The 16761-nt window shown below is 48.2% G+C and overlaps 1 protein-coding gene across 4 annotated transcripts in view; it reads left to right on the top strand.

The window, feature by feature from the left end:
• The window catches only part of MED15 (mediator complex subunit 15), a 67127-nt gene that overhangs the window by 16480 nt on the left and 33886 nt on the right, over window positions 1-16761 (top strand). For 3 of the 4 annotated variants that reach the window (XM_059409037.1, XM_059409035.1, XM_059409038.1), the window contains exon 2: window positions 7245-7332. The exons of the other annotated variant lie outside the window; for it this stretch is intronic. In XM_059409037.1, the coding sequence (XP_059265020.1) occupies window positions 7245-7332 (88 nt within the window). The remainder of the gene's footprint in view (window positions 1-7244; window positions 7333-16761) is intronic. 4 annotated transcript variants of the gene reach the window in all.

Raw genomic sequence — 16761 nt, 5'->3', positions numbered from 1 at the left:
CTGGGAGCCCTTGGTTGGCAGCTCACTCTAAGAGAGGGGCATGGGGAAGACAGGTGGACACTCTGAACACGAGGGGCTTGTCCACCGCCAGCTTCCCCAGAGGCTCACATAGCTTCAGTTTCTGAGTCTTTCCTCCAGAACATGGTCTTCCAGACACTGGGCTGTAGGGTGAAGGCTTGGGTGCCACACTGGAAGAGGCCACAGGTGGACAGAAGGGCAGGAGGGTGGCCCTCAGGAGTTAGTGTGGGTCTAGACACTCAGTGGCCACATAGTCTGCTTCTTTCGTTAGCCTCCTGTGCCTTCTCAGCTGGGTGGGTTGAGCCCCTCTAAGTCGAATGATTCTCCATTTTATGCTTTTCCAGAGAATAAATCTCTGGTGTCTGCTGGTGTGGAAATAGTTACCCAGCAGTGTGAAGTGGAGGAGGGGATGCCGGGGGAAGGCTTTCACCCAGGAATCTTTCTGTTTACCCTTGGTCCCTGAGTGCCTGGCACGCTCGAGCCTTGCGATGATCTAGGGCTATCACTAGATTGGCTCTCAGCCCTCCTTACTGTCACTTACTTAGGACTGTGCTTTCTTGGTTGGCTTGCCCTATCACCACTGGACCATCAGCATTCCAGATTCTGAAATGCTGTTGTTGGAGCCATCACTCCAAGTCCTTCCTGGCTTTGTGAGTTTGTGTTAAAGAAAAACCCAAAATCCTCCCTTTTCTGTAGTTTTAGTGAGGTTTTGAGTTGCATCAAAATAAGACGTGCAGGTTCAGTTCCTTATGCCAAACTGGAGGTTCCTATCTCATTTAAATTTATTTTTAAATGAAATTATTGTAGGGAACATATTTATTTAGACTGTGGCTTAGGCTAATTTAAGTCAAAGCTGTGTTTCCTGCTCCGGGCCAGTGTAGTGATTTGCTTTCCTTCTGGTCTGTCTTCACTTCCTGGCCCTTCTCCTGGTGGCAGGCTCACGGGCTTCCTTGGCACTGGGGGAAAGCAGAAGCTTCGGGCTAGGCCTCAACCATGGCAATGCTTGGACCTAGCTGGTGTTTAGAGAGGGCAGAACGGTTCTCTTTTGTGCTGGCCTGAGCTCTGCTTTACCAGATATGGCGTATTCCTAGGCTGTGCCACAAGTGCTGAGAGCTTACTCAGAAACATACAGGGCCATTGCACAGGCATGGGGTGCGGGGGTGAGTGGTGGGTGCTGCCATGAGCACCTGATTGGGAAGCAAGGACCTTGTCTCTCAGGACATCAGGGGTGGGCTTGAGTTGCGGAGGGCCTGGGGTATCAGGGCACGTTCTCCTTATCTCTTTGGTAGATGTTTGGTTAAAAATGTGGCAGGAATCTTTTTGAACTTGGCAAGGTCTTTTTTCCTCTCTAGTATCTACTTTTGATAGTGTGCTCAGGAAAGCCTTCCTCAGCCTGGTATTATATAACTCTTTTCCTGTTTTTGTCTGGTACTTTTATGATTGGGGCTTTTATACACCCTGGGCGAAGTGTCACCTAGGCTCCGAGGTCCTGTCCCAGGTGGGTGAACAGACTCTTTGCACACCCAGGTGCCACTTCATCTGGAAGTTTCTCTTGTAGGGTGGGGTGAGGCAGAGCTGGCAAAACTCCTGCCCCATGAGAGGTCAGCTGGTAGATGAATGTGTGATTCTCAAAAGAGGAGAGGCTCCCTCAGGGCAAAACAAAAACCTCACACAGATGAGTGGTCATCCTATCCACCTAAGGCAGGAGGGTGAGTCTGTGACGCAGAGAGGAAAGAACCTTCCTGGTTTAGACTGCAGCAGGAGACCAACCAGATGGCCTTGCTCTCCTGTGATTGCAAGCACATGTTCAGCAATGGAAAAGGAGGTTGAACCTGGAGAAGGGGTGGTGTTGAGAAGAGTGCAGTCGGGAGAGGTGGGAAGGCCCCTGGGTGTGAACCCCGGCCCTTTGGAGTGGAGCACAAAGGGAGGTGGAGCGCAAAGGGAGGGTAGGGCAGCTGGAGGGCAGGGAAGGCCGCTGGATACTTCCCATCAGCATACTTGTGCACAGGCCCTTTCTGAGAAGTGTTTTGGCGGCTGGGCACCTTGAAGGCATGCTTCCACACGGCTCAGCTTCAGGGGGACAGCAGCTCTGCCTGAGGGAGCCGCCTGCACTTGCTGCTGTCATCTGCTAGGAAGGGGGCGACACCAGCGTCATTGAATGTTGGAGGTATTTTGGGATGCAGTCTTACTGCGCAGTTAAGGCAGACTGTGCTCTGATTTCTGTAACGCACCCTACTGCTTCCTGTGTGCCAAGTGCCTGACGTCGTTAACTACTATAATCCTCAGACCAACCCTACTTATCAGAGTCACCAGCTTGGGGGTGGAGTGGTGAGGGGCAGGCTGGAGCATTAGTGGACTTGGAGCTTACACCCATGCATGCCTTCCTGGAACACACAGTTTGCTAGTTCTTTGGCTTTATGCTGCCCAGATTCAGATTACAAAGACTGGGAACCAACTCCAGGTGTTGAATTGAGGTTCCCAATCAGGGGATAGGGTAGAGGTGAGGCAGGAGAGCAGGCCAGATACTGGACAGGAGTGCTGCAGCCTGGACCCAGGCTAGGCTTGGCCTCACACCCTGGCCTCTCCTGTGCACCTCCCTTCATCCTGGCCACAGCCCTTCCAGAGAGCTCCTTTATGAGGAACATGTGTGTGGGGGGTGGAGCGCCTCTCCCAAGACCCAGAGCTGGCGAGTGGCCAGGTTGGAATTTGAGCCTTGGTCTGTGTGAGGTCTGTGTGATTCTAGAGCCCAGGCCCTTCTTCCTCTGTCTGCTTCCTGCAGATCCAGTGCCCAGCACTTGGCCCACCCCAGCACATACCTTTCCCATCACCCTGGCCTCTGCTGCCTGGACGGACTCGTTTGAGTCCCGGTTTCCCCTCTACATGTCACGCTGATTCTTGGTTCTGCACATCAAAATGCATGGCATTACCACCCCTTGTGTTAAATATAACCAGTTATTTGTCGGGTGCTGATTACTGCTGTTGCATACCAGTCCCTGCTCTCAAGATGTTCGTGGGATGGCAGGGCCGACCGACACTGAGCCAGCAATTCCTGCAGGAGGTGCCGCAGGTGTCGCCAGGGTGACCACAAGGTTACTGTGAGGCAGAAAGTTGGGTTCCTGGGTAGGAGCACGATTAGAGGGCCTAACAGGCTGGTGCAGTGGTTGGGCATCAGCATGCTTAGCAGCAGGACCCTGGAAGGGGGAGGGAGTGGGCATCATGACTGTCTGCATTGCTGGTAAGGAGCAAGGCCCTTTAGGCAGGCAGGGACATAGCCTGGGCCACTTCCCACTCTCACTGTCCTGTGGCTTAGGGCACTGGCGGAGGTGGTGGAGGTGGAGACAGAGGCCCATGAGGAAGGACCACCACAGGTACAGTGAGAGATGGGGTGAGGGTTTGAACTTCAAGGAACAGAAGTCAGAATTGGGAAGTGAAGAGGGGCTTCCCAGGTTTCCAGTGTGGGCAGTTTGTGGACCTCCTCCGACAGGGCCTGTGGGATGGGTCAGGTCCTCCCTCCGAGACTCAGGTCTAAACCAGATACCAGTTGAACCCCGACCAGGCAGACCGGTGTAGCCGTGGTGACCAGGAAGAAGCTGGAGCTGGGGAGTTGGGGAGCCCGGCTTGAAGCAAGGGGCCACGTACTTTGAGCCAGTGTCAGTCCTTCATCCATCTTAGCAGAGGGTCGGGCACGTCCAGGCAGAGGCCAGCAGACAGGCCCTCTGTTATGGTGCTGGCGCCTTCCTGGCAGCCTCAGGTTTGGGGACAATGGACTTGGTATTGGTAGGATGTGTCAGGATAGCCCCAGTTAGGGTCCACCCTTGTGAGCTGACCCTGGTTTTGCTCCCTGATCTCCCCTGACTTGGCAGGCCCTTGTATTCCTGGCACTGATCTCAGGCTTGCTTGTGTGGGCAGAGCTCACTAGGACTTGCTGGTTCTTCTAAGCTGTTTCTCTGAGGCTGTGACCACCACTCTGTCTTTAGGGCTGTCTTTTCGTGTGCTAGTTTGCATTTGTTTAGTGTCGGTTGCTGGAAGGGGTTTGTTTTTTGAGGCTGAGGAATGGCCATCAAGATCCAGCTCTTCCTGTAGGCATCCTGGGGACAGAGCAGAGCGGGGAGAGCGGCTGGTCCTGCATCCGTCTGGGGCCTGCCCTAAATGTGGGGCTGGGACCCACGACAGGCTCATGCAGTAGGCATGTTGGTCCTTGGTGTGGAAGGAGGGAGGGACACCACCCCTAAGCACTGATGCAGGAAGCTCTTCTGTGTGCATTTAGAACCACATAATGGATGGGAGCCTCTGACAAGATGCTGAGTTAGCTGAAAAGGAAAAGGACAGGGCCTCCTTGGGGGAAGATGTGGGAATGGTCACAGGGAGCAGAGCTGTCTGGTTTCATTTTTGCCTCATCTTCTGTTTCGTGGAGCATTACCTGTAGACTAGAAACAGGAGCAAAAACATTCTGTAAAATATGGTTTGCAGAACTAAAAACAGTACTCAGAGTGCCTGTTCATTCTTCAGCAAACAAACATGCAGGGCCTCTTTGGTCAGGTATTGTGTGCAGCAGTAGAAGGGACACGTGTGGGAAATGAGCACAGTGCTGTCTCGCAAAGTCCTGGTGCCTGGCCTAGGAGCAGCCTTCCTCCTTGGCCCCATAGCTGTGTAGCCCCTTCGAAGACATTTAACCCAGGTCTGTTTCCACTTGCTCAAGTGTGTATTCTGCCTCGTCAGGATCGGCCCTCTTCTGGCCTCCTGTCCTGACAATGTTCCTCAGGCTCTTTCAGTCATGTAATAACCAGTGCCCCTGCTCTCTGTGGACCTGGGTGGGAAAGGGCTCCTTCTCCAGCACACCCCCTGGCATCTGTGCCTTAGGGCCTCAAAGCTCTTAAGCTGGTGTTTGTGTCTTGTCTCTGGGGACTGTGCCAGGTGTCTTTACTGCAGTCAGGGTTCACAGAGTTTGTGTGGGGCTTGTGAGTCTAAGGACTCCATAAAAGTGCCCAGCCGGGAGCCTGCCTAAGCCATGGGGGATTGCTCGTCTTGGGCACAGAGCCCGTCTGCATAACTGAGTACTGTCTCAGAGCCCTCAGCCCCGTTCTCTCCCTTTTTGTGTTCACACCTGGGTCCTAGCTCCACCTTCTACCCATGGCCTCTCCACTTGTCCTCAGCCAGCCTTCAGCATGTCCTACGGGCTAGCAGGTGCCCTCTTGGCTGTGTCTGCTGCTTTCTCCTCCATTGGTCTGTAGCTCTGTGGCCCTCAGCCCTGGCAAGCCTCTGGGGCAGGGTTTGCCTCCCACTGCTCTGGGAAGGTGGGGAAGGGAACAGGTATGGCCCTGGGAGACACAGGTGAGGCGCCCTTCTGAAAGCAGGTTTGCTCTATCACTTCTCTTGTCGGAGATGCTCCGTGACTTAGAGCCTGACCAAGTGATGACTCTCGATCTCTGTATGTGGACGCTTGCCTTAACGCTGGCTAGGTCCTCTGAGCCTGGCTGCCTCGCATCCCCACGGGTTGGATTCCACATTGTCCTCCTGCATTGTTCCTTTTGCTCTGCTCTTGTGGCCCTGATCACATTGCCCCTCGTGTGTGTGTCTGCTGCATCTTGGCTGCCTCGCCAACAGGAACTTGCTGCTGCTTTGCCTCTCTGCAGCTTGAGGAAGCAGACGGGGTAGAGACTATGCACTCATGTGTTTAATGAGTTATCCAGCAGTGTGGTGGGGCAGGGTCTTTTTATGTTTCTTTACATATTAATACAGATTTGTCCAAGTGATCCTTTCTTTAAGGATCACAAACAACCATGCAAGCATCCCCATGTGCACACTGATGAGTATCCTGGGTTTGGTGGGTTGGTTGGTTTGCTTGTTGGTTTGTTAGAATAGTCCGAAGGCTGTCTAGCGCCAGCTGGACTGGGCTTGTCTGATCCTCTTGGGGTGAGGCAACAGAGCCCTGACATGCTCGTTGGTTCATTCGTTCGTCAGCATGCCCAGCTCTACAAAGAAGGGAGGCTGCAGATGGGCCAGGCCCTGAGACCCAAGTCTGACATGCCCCTTCCTTTCTAACAGATGCACACATGTTCTTATCTTTGTGTGTGTTCGGCAGGGTGTGTGCTGCCATTCCCAGGGAGCTCAAGCTCAGCTGCTGTGCGTGGCTGCATCCTAGCAGAGCATCAGCTGCAGACAGCGTGATAGCCTTCTGTCTCTGATTGGACAGGTTTTGGCAAATGTGTGTTTTTTTGGTTTTTAAGATTTTATTTATTTATTTATTTATTTATTTAGAACATGAGTGGGGGAGGAGCGGAGGGAGAGGGAGAGCATCTCAAGCATACTCTGCACAGAGGGTGGAGCTGGACCTCAAAACCCTGAGGCCATGACCCAAGCCAAAATCAAGGGTCAGGCTGTAACTGACTGAGTCACCCACGTGCCTGTTGGCGATGTGTTTTTAAGTCCTTTCCAGATTTGTGAGGTTTATCTCCTTGGTCCCACTTGGAGAACCTGCACGTCCCACATACGGACCTTTACTATGGGGCGCCTGGGGGACTCAGTTGGTTAAGCATCTGTGTTTGGCTCAGGACATGATCCTGGGATCCAGTCCTGAAATGGGTCTCCCTGCTTAGCAGGGAGCCTGCTTCTCCCTCTGCCTTCCACTCCCCCTGCTTGTGTGCACATTCTCTCTCCCCCACCTCGTGACAAATAAATAAGTAAAATCTTTGGGGGAAAAAAAAGGAAAAAAAAGGACCTTTGGCTTGGGAGGGGACTATGAGTTGACATTGCATGGCCCCTACTTTTACAGAGGAGGAGACTGGAGCTGGTGTCCCACTGTTCTTAATGCCAGCCTTGGGTGGTAGTGGGGACACCCAAGCCACTCAGAGGGTAGGAAATAGAAGGTGCTGGCTGCTCAGCTATCTGTGTACACCTGATTTTGTTCTGGTTATGAGTAACTCCTAGGGCCTAGCTCCTCTCATCCTTCCTGCCGGGGTAACTGCTTTGCTTTGTGGTGTCTGCCTTTCTTGTTTCTTCCTTCTCATAGCTCTTCCCCCTTACCTTGCTCAGCCCACCTTTTATTGCTCTGCTGAGCAATAAATGCTCCATTATATGCCTCTCCTGGACCTTAGCAAGGCTGCTATGCTGGGGGACAGCGTCTCTTCCCCCCAGGGGCAGCTGCTGAGCAGGGCCTGTTGGCCAGGAACCCTATAGGAGCAGACTAACAGGTATGTGTGAACATCTCTTTTTATTCTGTATTACAGTGAGGATGCCATGAGAAAAGCTGGTGTGGCCCACAGTAAATCCAGCAAGGATATGGAGAGCCATGTGTTCCTGAAGGCCAAGACCCGGGTAAGGCCCTGGTGGGTGGAGCCCCGGGTAGAAAGCTCAGGGGCTCAGGAAGGGGAGGGTGCAAGGCAGGCTCTGGAAGCTCTCTCCCTACAGAGTGAGGGAGGGATGGCCACTCACTGACTGACCTTGGCACTGTGGGCTTTATTGCAGCATGCTGTGGGTTTTCCCATGGGTCCATGGTGTAGTTATAGGGAGGGTACTCTGGGGGACATGCAGGATGCAGGCCCAGCCTTGACCACAACACTGTTGCCAACACCCTCCATTCATGGTCAGCTCCCAGGAATCTTGTAGGATGCTCATGGAGGTCCCAGCTGCTCCTCTGAATAAGAGTGCTCCCCACGGGATCCTCACTAAAGGCCCACAGGGCCCTGACACGTGCGCCCAAAGGTGTTCCTGTCGTGTTTTGTTAAGTGCTAAAGGCGATGCTTGTGGGTGTTGAGGCCTTGAGCCTAGGAGTGTCACAGGTGGAGTAATGGGGAAGGATTTCCGCCTTGTGAGCTCTCATCCTGGGCCAGGTGCCATGGGCTTCACATGAGCACCTCCTTTCATTGGAGTGTTCTCCCCAGGGCAGAGCTGTTTTAGTAGAAGTGGAGCAGAATGGGCACAAGGAAGCCAGCGGCTTGTGTAGAGTAACCCAGCCTGTGCAAGGGGGTGTGTGGCTGATGCCCGGGACTTTTCCTCTTCACGGCACCCGTCCTGCCTCCCTCACACATCCTGACAGTGCAGGCTCTGGCTGCACTGGGTCTGCCCTAAGCACTATGTGCCTGAGTGTGGTGTTGGGAGTTCTAGGACATCCTTGCGTGTCAGGAATTCAAAGCAGATCCTATTTATGGCCCTTGAGGGGATACTGGTTTGGATAAACCAACTGTCAAGACATAGAGGTCAATACAGGAAATTAGGGCATGGTCTGAGTGTTTAGAGGAGGTGGACATTTTTCAAAATGGAAATAACAGAGTCACCAAATTGCTGGAGAAAGCAGTTTCCAGAAGAGAAACCGCCTGCATGATCTGGTCTTAGAGGTTAGAGCACACAAGTGTGTGTTTGTGACCACATGGAAGTATAAGAAAGAGCTCTGAGCACTGAGGCGTGGGAGGTCTGCACTCTGGGTATATATGATAAACATCTTCCTTTGTTTTAATAACTTTATTGAGACCTATTTCATATACTGCACAAACCGCCCACTCCCCATTTTCCCGTCCGTAGGCCACCACTTCCTGATTTCTGTTGCTGTGGATTTGCCTTTTCTGAACTTTTCATATAAATGCAGCCATACAGAAAATGTTGTGACTGGCTTCTTTCACTTGGGATAGTATTTTCAAGTTTCATCCATGGACCGTTTTGTTGCATATAGTTTATTCCATTTTATTGTTGAATAATATTCTGTTGTACGGATAGACTGTCTTACTTATCTGTTCATCAGTTGATGGTCATTTGGGTTGCTTCCGCTTTTTGGCTGTTCTCAGTAATGCTGCTGTGAGGGTGCCTGGGTGGCTCTGGGTTAAATGTTTGCCTTCAGCTCAGGTCATGATCCCAGGGTCCTTGGATGGGATCTAGTCCCATGTTGGGCTCCCTGCTCAGCAAGGAGTCTGGTTCTCCTTCTCCCTCTGCCCCTCCCCCTGCTCATACACACACACACTCTCTCTCTCAAATAAGTAAGTAAATAAATAAATAAAAACAATGCTGCTGTGAACATTTGTGTGCAAGGGGCACCTGGCTGGCTCAATCATAGCAGCATGTGACTCTTGATCTCAGGGTTGTGAGTTTGAGCGCCACGCTGGGCATAGAGATTACGTAAAATTTTTTTTTTTTTAAAAAGCAAAACAAAACCAACAACATGTGTAGAAGCTTTCCTCTGGCCCTAACATTTTCATTTCTCTTGGGTAGATACCTAGGAGTGGAGTTGTTGAATCCTATGGTAACAGAACACTGCCATACTGTTTTGAAAGCAGCTGTATCATTTTACGTTCCCGCAAACAGGATATGAGATTCCAGTTTCTCCATGTCCTTACCAATATTTGTTATTGTTTGTCTTTTTTATTTTAGCCATCAAAGTGAGTGTGAAGTAGTATTTCACAAAAATTATGGTTTTGCTTTGCATTTCCCTGGCGACTAATGATATTGAGTGTCTCCATGTACTTGCTGGTCACTTATATATTTTCTTTGGAGAAATGTTTATTCAGATCCTTTGCCCATTTTAAAATTGAGCCTTTTTTTTTTTTTTTTAATTGACCAGAAGGGTTTTTAACACGTTTTGGATATAAGTCTCCTATTAGGTAATGAATTTGCAAATATGTGGGGGGGGGGGGGGGGATGGGATGCTATGACTGGTTTTGTTTGTATTTGCTTAGAATTAAAAGGACTTTGATGAGGGCTTATTTCAACTTTTGAAATGCAAAACTTGTTGGTTCTGCATGTTATCTATTGTTTGACAAGGAACTACCCTAAAACTTAATGACATGAAGCAATAAATTATTTCTCCTGATTCTGTGGGTCAGCAGCTGGGGCAATGGGAGTCACCTGGCTGACCCTTCTGCTCGTCTCGGTGCGAGCTCCCATGCAGCTATATTCAGCCGCGGCCTGGCTGACCTGGAAGGTCCGTAAAGGCTTCCCTCCTGTATCTGCACATCAGTTTTCCCGGCGGTGGCCTCCATGTGGTGTCTCCAGCAGTAAAGTGTGCACTTCCTTATTACTATCTGGCAGCTGGCTTCTGAAGAGGAGGGAGCAGAAAGCTACCAGTCCTCAGAAGTCCTAGACCATAACTCTGATACAGCAGGTCCTAAGGGCAGTGGGAATTGCCACCTGGAGTTTTTTTTTTTTTTTTTTTTTTAAGATTTTATTTTTAAGGGGGCGCCTGGGTGGCTTAGTGGGTTAAGCCTCTGCCTTCGGCTCAGGTCATGATCCCAGGGGCCTGGGATTGAGTCCCGCATAGGGCTCTCTGCTCAGCAGGGAGCCTGCTTCTCCTCATCTCTCTCTCTGTCTGTCTCTCTGCCTATTTGTGATCTCTCTTTCTGTCAAATAAATAAATAAAATCTTAAAAAAAAAAAAAGATTTTATTTTTAAGCAATCTCTACATCCAGTGCGGGACTGGATGTAGAGATCCTGCCGTACTGCCCTGAGATCAAGAGTCACACATGCCCCCAACTAAGCCAGGTGCCCTTCACCTCTTTCTTTTGATGTGAGCTGTGGGGTGTTTATACAGAGAGGCCAGTGATTATTGGTGGCCCTCTTGAAGATTGGCTATCATAGACCCTGTCCTATCATCTGGGGTGCCTTCCATCCCAAAGAGAACATCGAGCAGCACAACAGCTCCCTAACCATCTCAGCCTTTGCCTTGCTGTAGCCCACACTCTGAACCTTAATGATGGCAGTCCCATTTCCTTTGATCAAGCTGGTTCTAAATCCCTAACTCCAAAGAGAGGCCCCAACTATTTGGAAGAGAAGTATTTTTAACAGGTGTTGGAAATTTCCTGTCTTTTTTTTTTTTTTAAACAGAGACAGACCTACTGCTTGGGCACTAGCACTGTCTGATTGTCTGCTGCCTAGCTTTTTACCGCTGCTTAGGCTCCTCATAGAGCTGGGTGCCAGTCAGTGCAGTGAGGCCCTTCTGTGAGGACTGGTCGGACGGCAGCCCAGGCACTCTTGTTGGCCTGCCCTTCCCATCTGAGACTCATCAGAACAACTGTGAAAGAATTGAAGAGGTGGGATCGTTGAGCAGGGAGAAGGACAGGGAAGAGTAATTTCTCTGTTTCTGGATTCTGGGAGGGGCTGGGAAGTGTAAGAGGCCGCAGGGAAGGGGCTGACCTTCCTGGGGAATCCTGGCAAGCTGGCAGGTCCAGAGGTGTCCACCCTGAAGGAAACTGGGGTGCTAATGGATACCTCAGGCTGCCTAGTGTATACCCCAAGGCCCTGTTCGGTATGCTTCATGTGTGAGCTCATGTGATCCCACATCAGCTCTGTGAAGCAAATATGGTACCACTGTCCCCAATTTCAGAGAAGGAGGCTCTGGCGTACAGAGACTAGTTAACTTAACCAGGAGGTCACAGATCTGGGTGGAGCTAGAGCCGGGAATGGAACCCAGATGGTCTGGTGTCACCACACTCAACTACTTCTTTTACTCCCTCTCATCTCTCAAAGCAAAAGATACCCAAACAGCCACTTTAATTCCTTAACACCTTTAATTCCTACAGATGGGACTACTCCCTGCCTAAGGGAGGCTGATGGAAGCAAAAATAATTGTGCCTGGGAATGGTGGGTTGTTGTGAGAGTGACAGCTCCACAAAAACTTGAACCAGCCTCTGAAGGTTCGGGAAGATGTGGCATCCCCTAGATGAGAGCACAGTCAGAGGTCCCAGAAGCTCTGTGGCGGTGCCCACAATGGTAGTGTGTAGTGATGCTTACTAAAGCTGGGTGCATTTCTGAACATTTGCTCATTACTTGATTGTTTTTACCTTAAGCCTGTAAGTTAAACACTCATCTGCTCTTTTGCATTTAATATAGTGTTATGCCAGAGTAAACCATTACTGGTTTACAGTGTGGAAAGGACCGGTATAGAACTAAACCGCGCGACTTGGGAAACCAGAGTGAAACATAGGAACCAGGGAGGTGAGCATCGGATGTAGGAAGCCACCTTAGGATCTATCAAAGAGGAGGGCCTGAGCTGAATATCAGCCCCTGGAATAAATAAGGACAAGCACAGGGTGGGAAATAGGATCAGGCACAGCCGTGCGTCCGGCAAGGGAAGAAGAGGATGTATATCTGATGAAAGGAGGTGTTTTCCTTCCTTCATCCTTTTTAAGGGACCTCACAAGTCTGGAGTCTGGCTTTGACTGAATTTGAACATACCTTCTAGTATCCCTGTTTAATCAAGAGCAGCTATTGGACCACCCAAGAATTCAGGCATTAGAAGCCCTGCATCTTAGAGCTGAGAAAAGCACAACTGTGTGCACTAAAAAATGTGAACACATGAAAAGACTGGCATTTTCTTTCCTTTTATCTTTTAAAGTACGCCTGAGCTTACCACCCTGAGGTCAAGAGTCACTCCACCAACTGAGGTAGCCAGTGCCTCAGGACTACCATTTTCTTAACAGTTGCTAAGATCTGCTAGGAAAGCCTGGCTTGGTGTAGCTGGTTCATGAGGAAGGTCCAGTAGGCATTGCTCCTTCCCTCCGTTCTGTCTAAATGTGTGACAGTCAGGACTCCTGCATCATCCTTAGTAAACATACTCTTTCTGCAGTTCACTGTCTGTTCATTGCTTGGTTTTCACCAGCTGTGTTTGCTGAAGCATGTATTGAGGCTGAGAGAAGTACACACTTTGACTAGCCCTTGTGACATTTTCTCCTGTTTACTGGTGAAGAAACAGACGTAGGGCATGTCACTGGTAGCATGGGGAGCTAGCTAGCTTGTTTACTTGCTTTTTTTTCCCTGTTATTTTTATTTTTATTTATTTTTTGTTTTGGGTTTTTGTTGTTCCTTTTTTTTTTTCTCTTTTCAATTTTAAGTAGCCTGCATGCCCAGTGTGTGGCTTGAACTCATGATCCTGAGATCAGGAGTCACACGTTCTACCGACAGCCAGACAGTTGCCCCTCTGTCTTATTTTTATAAATGTAAGCTGGGTAAGGAGACCACAGGCATTTGTTTTATTACTCATTTTTTGTATGTCTAAAATACTTCAGAATATATAAGAATAAAATGTTAAAATATATGACTTCCAATCCAATACTTAATGAAGGCCTTTGGTTGCCAAAAACACCGGCTTTGGAGTACCTGCTCTAGGATTTGATACATTTTTCAACATGTGAGGAAAACTTTCAAACAGACTTTGTAGAAACTAACAGACTGATCCTAAGGAAATTCAAGGGACCCAGAATACTCAAAACAATCTTAGAAAAGAAAATAGTCTGAAGACTCCTACTTGTGAATTTTTAAATGTCCTGCAAAGCTACAGTAATCAAAACCATGTCAAACTAGCATAAGGATGTACATACAAATCAGTGGAGTAGAATTGAGAATCTACAAATAAATCTTTGTGTCTATGGTTAATAGATTTTTTTAACATGGGTGCTGAAAGAGTTCAGTGGGGAAAAACAGTCTTTACAACAAATGGTGCTGGGAAAACTGGATTACCATATATAAAATACTGAGGTTGGATCCCATCTTCACACCATATACAAAAATTAACTCAGAATGGATGGAAGGCCTAAGCTGAAGAGGTAAAACTATAAAGCTCTTAGAAAAAGTTGTAGGCATAAATCTTTGGTGACCTTGGATTGGGCAACAGTTTCTGACATACGACACCAAAAGAACAAACAGCAAAAGAAAACCTAGGTTAGTTTGACCCATCAAAATTAAAAACTTAAAAAAAATTAAAGACTATTGTGCATCAAAGGACATCATCAAGAGAGTGAAAAGACAAATCATGGAATGGGAGAAAATATTTGCAGATCATTTATCTGTTAAGGAACTGGTATCAGCATATATAAAGAAGTTCTCCAACTCAACAATAACAACAAAAAGTGTAATTCAAAAAATAGCATGAAGGACTCTATCAGATATATCTTCAAAGAAGACATACAGGGGCGCCTGGGTGGCTCAGTGGGTTAAGCTGCTGCCTTCGGCTCAGGTCATGATCTCAGAGTCCTGGGATCGAGTCCCACATCGGGCTCTCTGCTCAGCAGGGAGCCTGCTTCCTCCTCTCTCTCTGCCTGCCTCTCTGCCTAACTTGTGATCTCTCTCTCTGTCAAATAAATAAATAAATAAATCTTTAAAAAAAAAAAAAAAAAGAAGACATACAAATGGCCAAGAAGTACATGAAAAGCTGCTCAGCATCACCAGTCATTAGGGAAATGCCAATCAAAACCACAGTGAGACACCACTTCATACTCATGATGCCTGAAGACCTTGGAACCTCCTATGTTGCTGCAAGGAATGTAAAATGGTATAGACGCTGTGGAAAACTGTGATGATTCCTCAAAAAATTGAACAGCTACCAGACGTCCACATAAACTGGCCCACAGATACTTATAGCATCATTAATAATAGTCAAAAAGTGGAAATAACCCAAATGTTTATGAGCTGATGAATGGATAAACAGAAGGAGGTATATCCAGACGATGGAATGTATGGCCATATAATGAGTAAAATGATTTGGCCATATAAAGGAGTAAAATACTAATACATGCTATAACATGGATGAATCTTGAAAACATCATACTGAGTGTAATAAAATAGTCATAATGGTCCATATTATGCAACATGATTGCATTTGTGTAAAATGCCCAGAATAGGCAAATCTTTAGGGACAGTGTATTAGTTTCCTATAGCTGCTATAACTAATTACCAGACTTTGGAGACTCTCGTGTCTGGACTCATGGCTTTGGCCTCTGGGCCTGAAGCTCTGCCCTTGTAGTCATCTTTCCTTTTCTTGAGGAGTAATGCATGTTTGCAGAGTCATTTTATCAGCCTTTTTCCTGCCTATAGCATTTTGGGAATCTGACACCCTTCTTTGATTTTAACCAGTCTCTCTCCTTTTCAGGCCAATCTGTCAGTGTTTCTGCTGGTGTAATACTCACAAGCCTTTATGGGTCTCCCATGCATGTGATGGGATCCATGCCATTAGACAAGGGGTTTCTCCACCGATCTTTTCTGTGTGATTTCATCCCTGCCTTTGGCTTCTGTGAGATGATTCCCAATTGAGGGGTTTGTGAATTCTGTGTCTACTCTTTTTGGCACTAATAAAATTTATGTCCGGCCACACCTTGGCCTTTTCTCCAGGAGCACATCTTTTTTTTTTTTTTTTTTTTTTTAAAGATTTTATTTATTTATTTGACAGAGAGAGATCACAAATAGGCAGAGAGGCAGGCAGAGAGAGAGGAGGAAGCAGGCTCCCTGCTGAGCAGAGAGCCTGATGCGGGACTTGATCCCAGGACCCTGAGATCATGACCTGAGCCGAAGGCAGCGGCTTAACCCACTGAGCCACCCAGGCGCCCCAGGAGCACATCTTCATAACAGTGAATCTCCTCAGTTTAGCTTGATTTTTTGCCCCCCCCAATTAAGATAGCCTAGGAGTTTTCCAAACCCATCAAGTCCAGGTTCCTTTTTGCTTACTAGTTCTTCTCTCAGTCTCTCTGTCTGGTCTCACATTTTACTCTGAGCATCAAGAAGCTAGGCCATACCTACAACATTTTTCGTGCAAGTCTACTCCCCCAGCTCTCCAGATTCATTGCTTTCAAGGTCAGTTTTTGCCTTCCACACAACTAGGATACAATTCAGCCAAACTTCTGCCACTAGATAATGAAGCTTCTCTGTGCTTCAGTTTCCAATGACATGTTCCTCATTTCCTCTGAGCCCTCCCCAGAAACACCTGTAACATCTTTCCACCAGCGTTCTGGTTTTGATGATACACATGTGTTCTCAAAGATGATGTGGGGCTTTCTCTGCCAGGTTCCTCAGTTCCCTGTGAATCCCAGGTAGCAGAGTCTTTGGCATGCATGTTTCTACCAACAGTGCCCCCTGTTGCCTGACTTCCTCTTTTCTACCCCTTAATTCTTGAGAACTAGGTGTTAGATGGGAAGAGCCCAGGGTTGCCGTGGTGTCATGAACAAGAATATGTCTGAGGTGGGGCTCTGTGTTCATAGTTTGCCGCAACACCACAGTTTGCCGGGAGTTCAGAGTGACAGCCTGACTCTTCTCCTAAAAAGTTCCCCCATACACTTGTCATCTGATGGTACCACCATTTAATTGGGTGTCGCAAAATGGTCATTTTTCTGAGTAATTTTCTGGGTTTCCTTACACTTTTATTAGAAGGAATTTTTCTGCAAAGAAGGGTTTTCTTTCATCAACCAAGACTCCTTGGTTGCTTGAAACAGCCTCTTCTGGATGACCAGGAATGCTTTCCCTGTCCATTGTCCCTTTGGTGCCCAAGGACTTGCTACCCTTGGTTACCCCCAGGGGTGATCAGAAGAGCTTGGGTTCTGTTCTGTGAGTATTATGAGCCTGGGGGCTTTCCATCATGTGTGTTTCAGTCCATTGCATTGGTTCATTTCGATGCTTCTATGGTCCTTTCCTCACCCAGGGGCAGCCCCCAAGCACCCCCTGTCCCCCTTAGGGCCCCTTATCATGACTCCTTTCATCTTTTGCAGCTTACTTGCGTCTTGGTCCCGGAATGGGCCGTTCTCTATGGAGCCCTGGTTCCTTTATGAGGGTGAAATGGTATTTTGAGCATGCGGTGTGGGCACTGGTGCTAATGGCTTCTGCACCTAATTATGAACAGAGCTAAGAAGTAATACGTTTTGGTGGCAACAAGCAACAACTTCAAAAACCCCATAATTTCATACTGATATTTCCTGTTCCAATTTAACTTTATAGGGTTTTACTTTCGTTTTAAATGTGTATCTTTTCTCTTAATGTGAATATCTTTGCTTCTAATATCAT

The sequence above is a fragment of the Mustela nigripes genome, chromosome 8, assembly GCF_022355385.1.
Source record: "Mustela nigripes isolate SB6536 chromosome 8, MUSNIG.SB6536, whole genome shotgun sequence".
Classification (NCBI taxonomy): domain Eukaryota; kingdom Metazoa; phylum Chordata; class Mammalia; order Carnivora; family Mustelidae; genus Mustela; species Mustela nigripes.
Note: the sequence above shows the minus strand (reverse complement) of the source record. Positions and strands in the feature narration are given on the sequence as shown.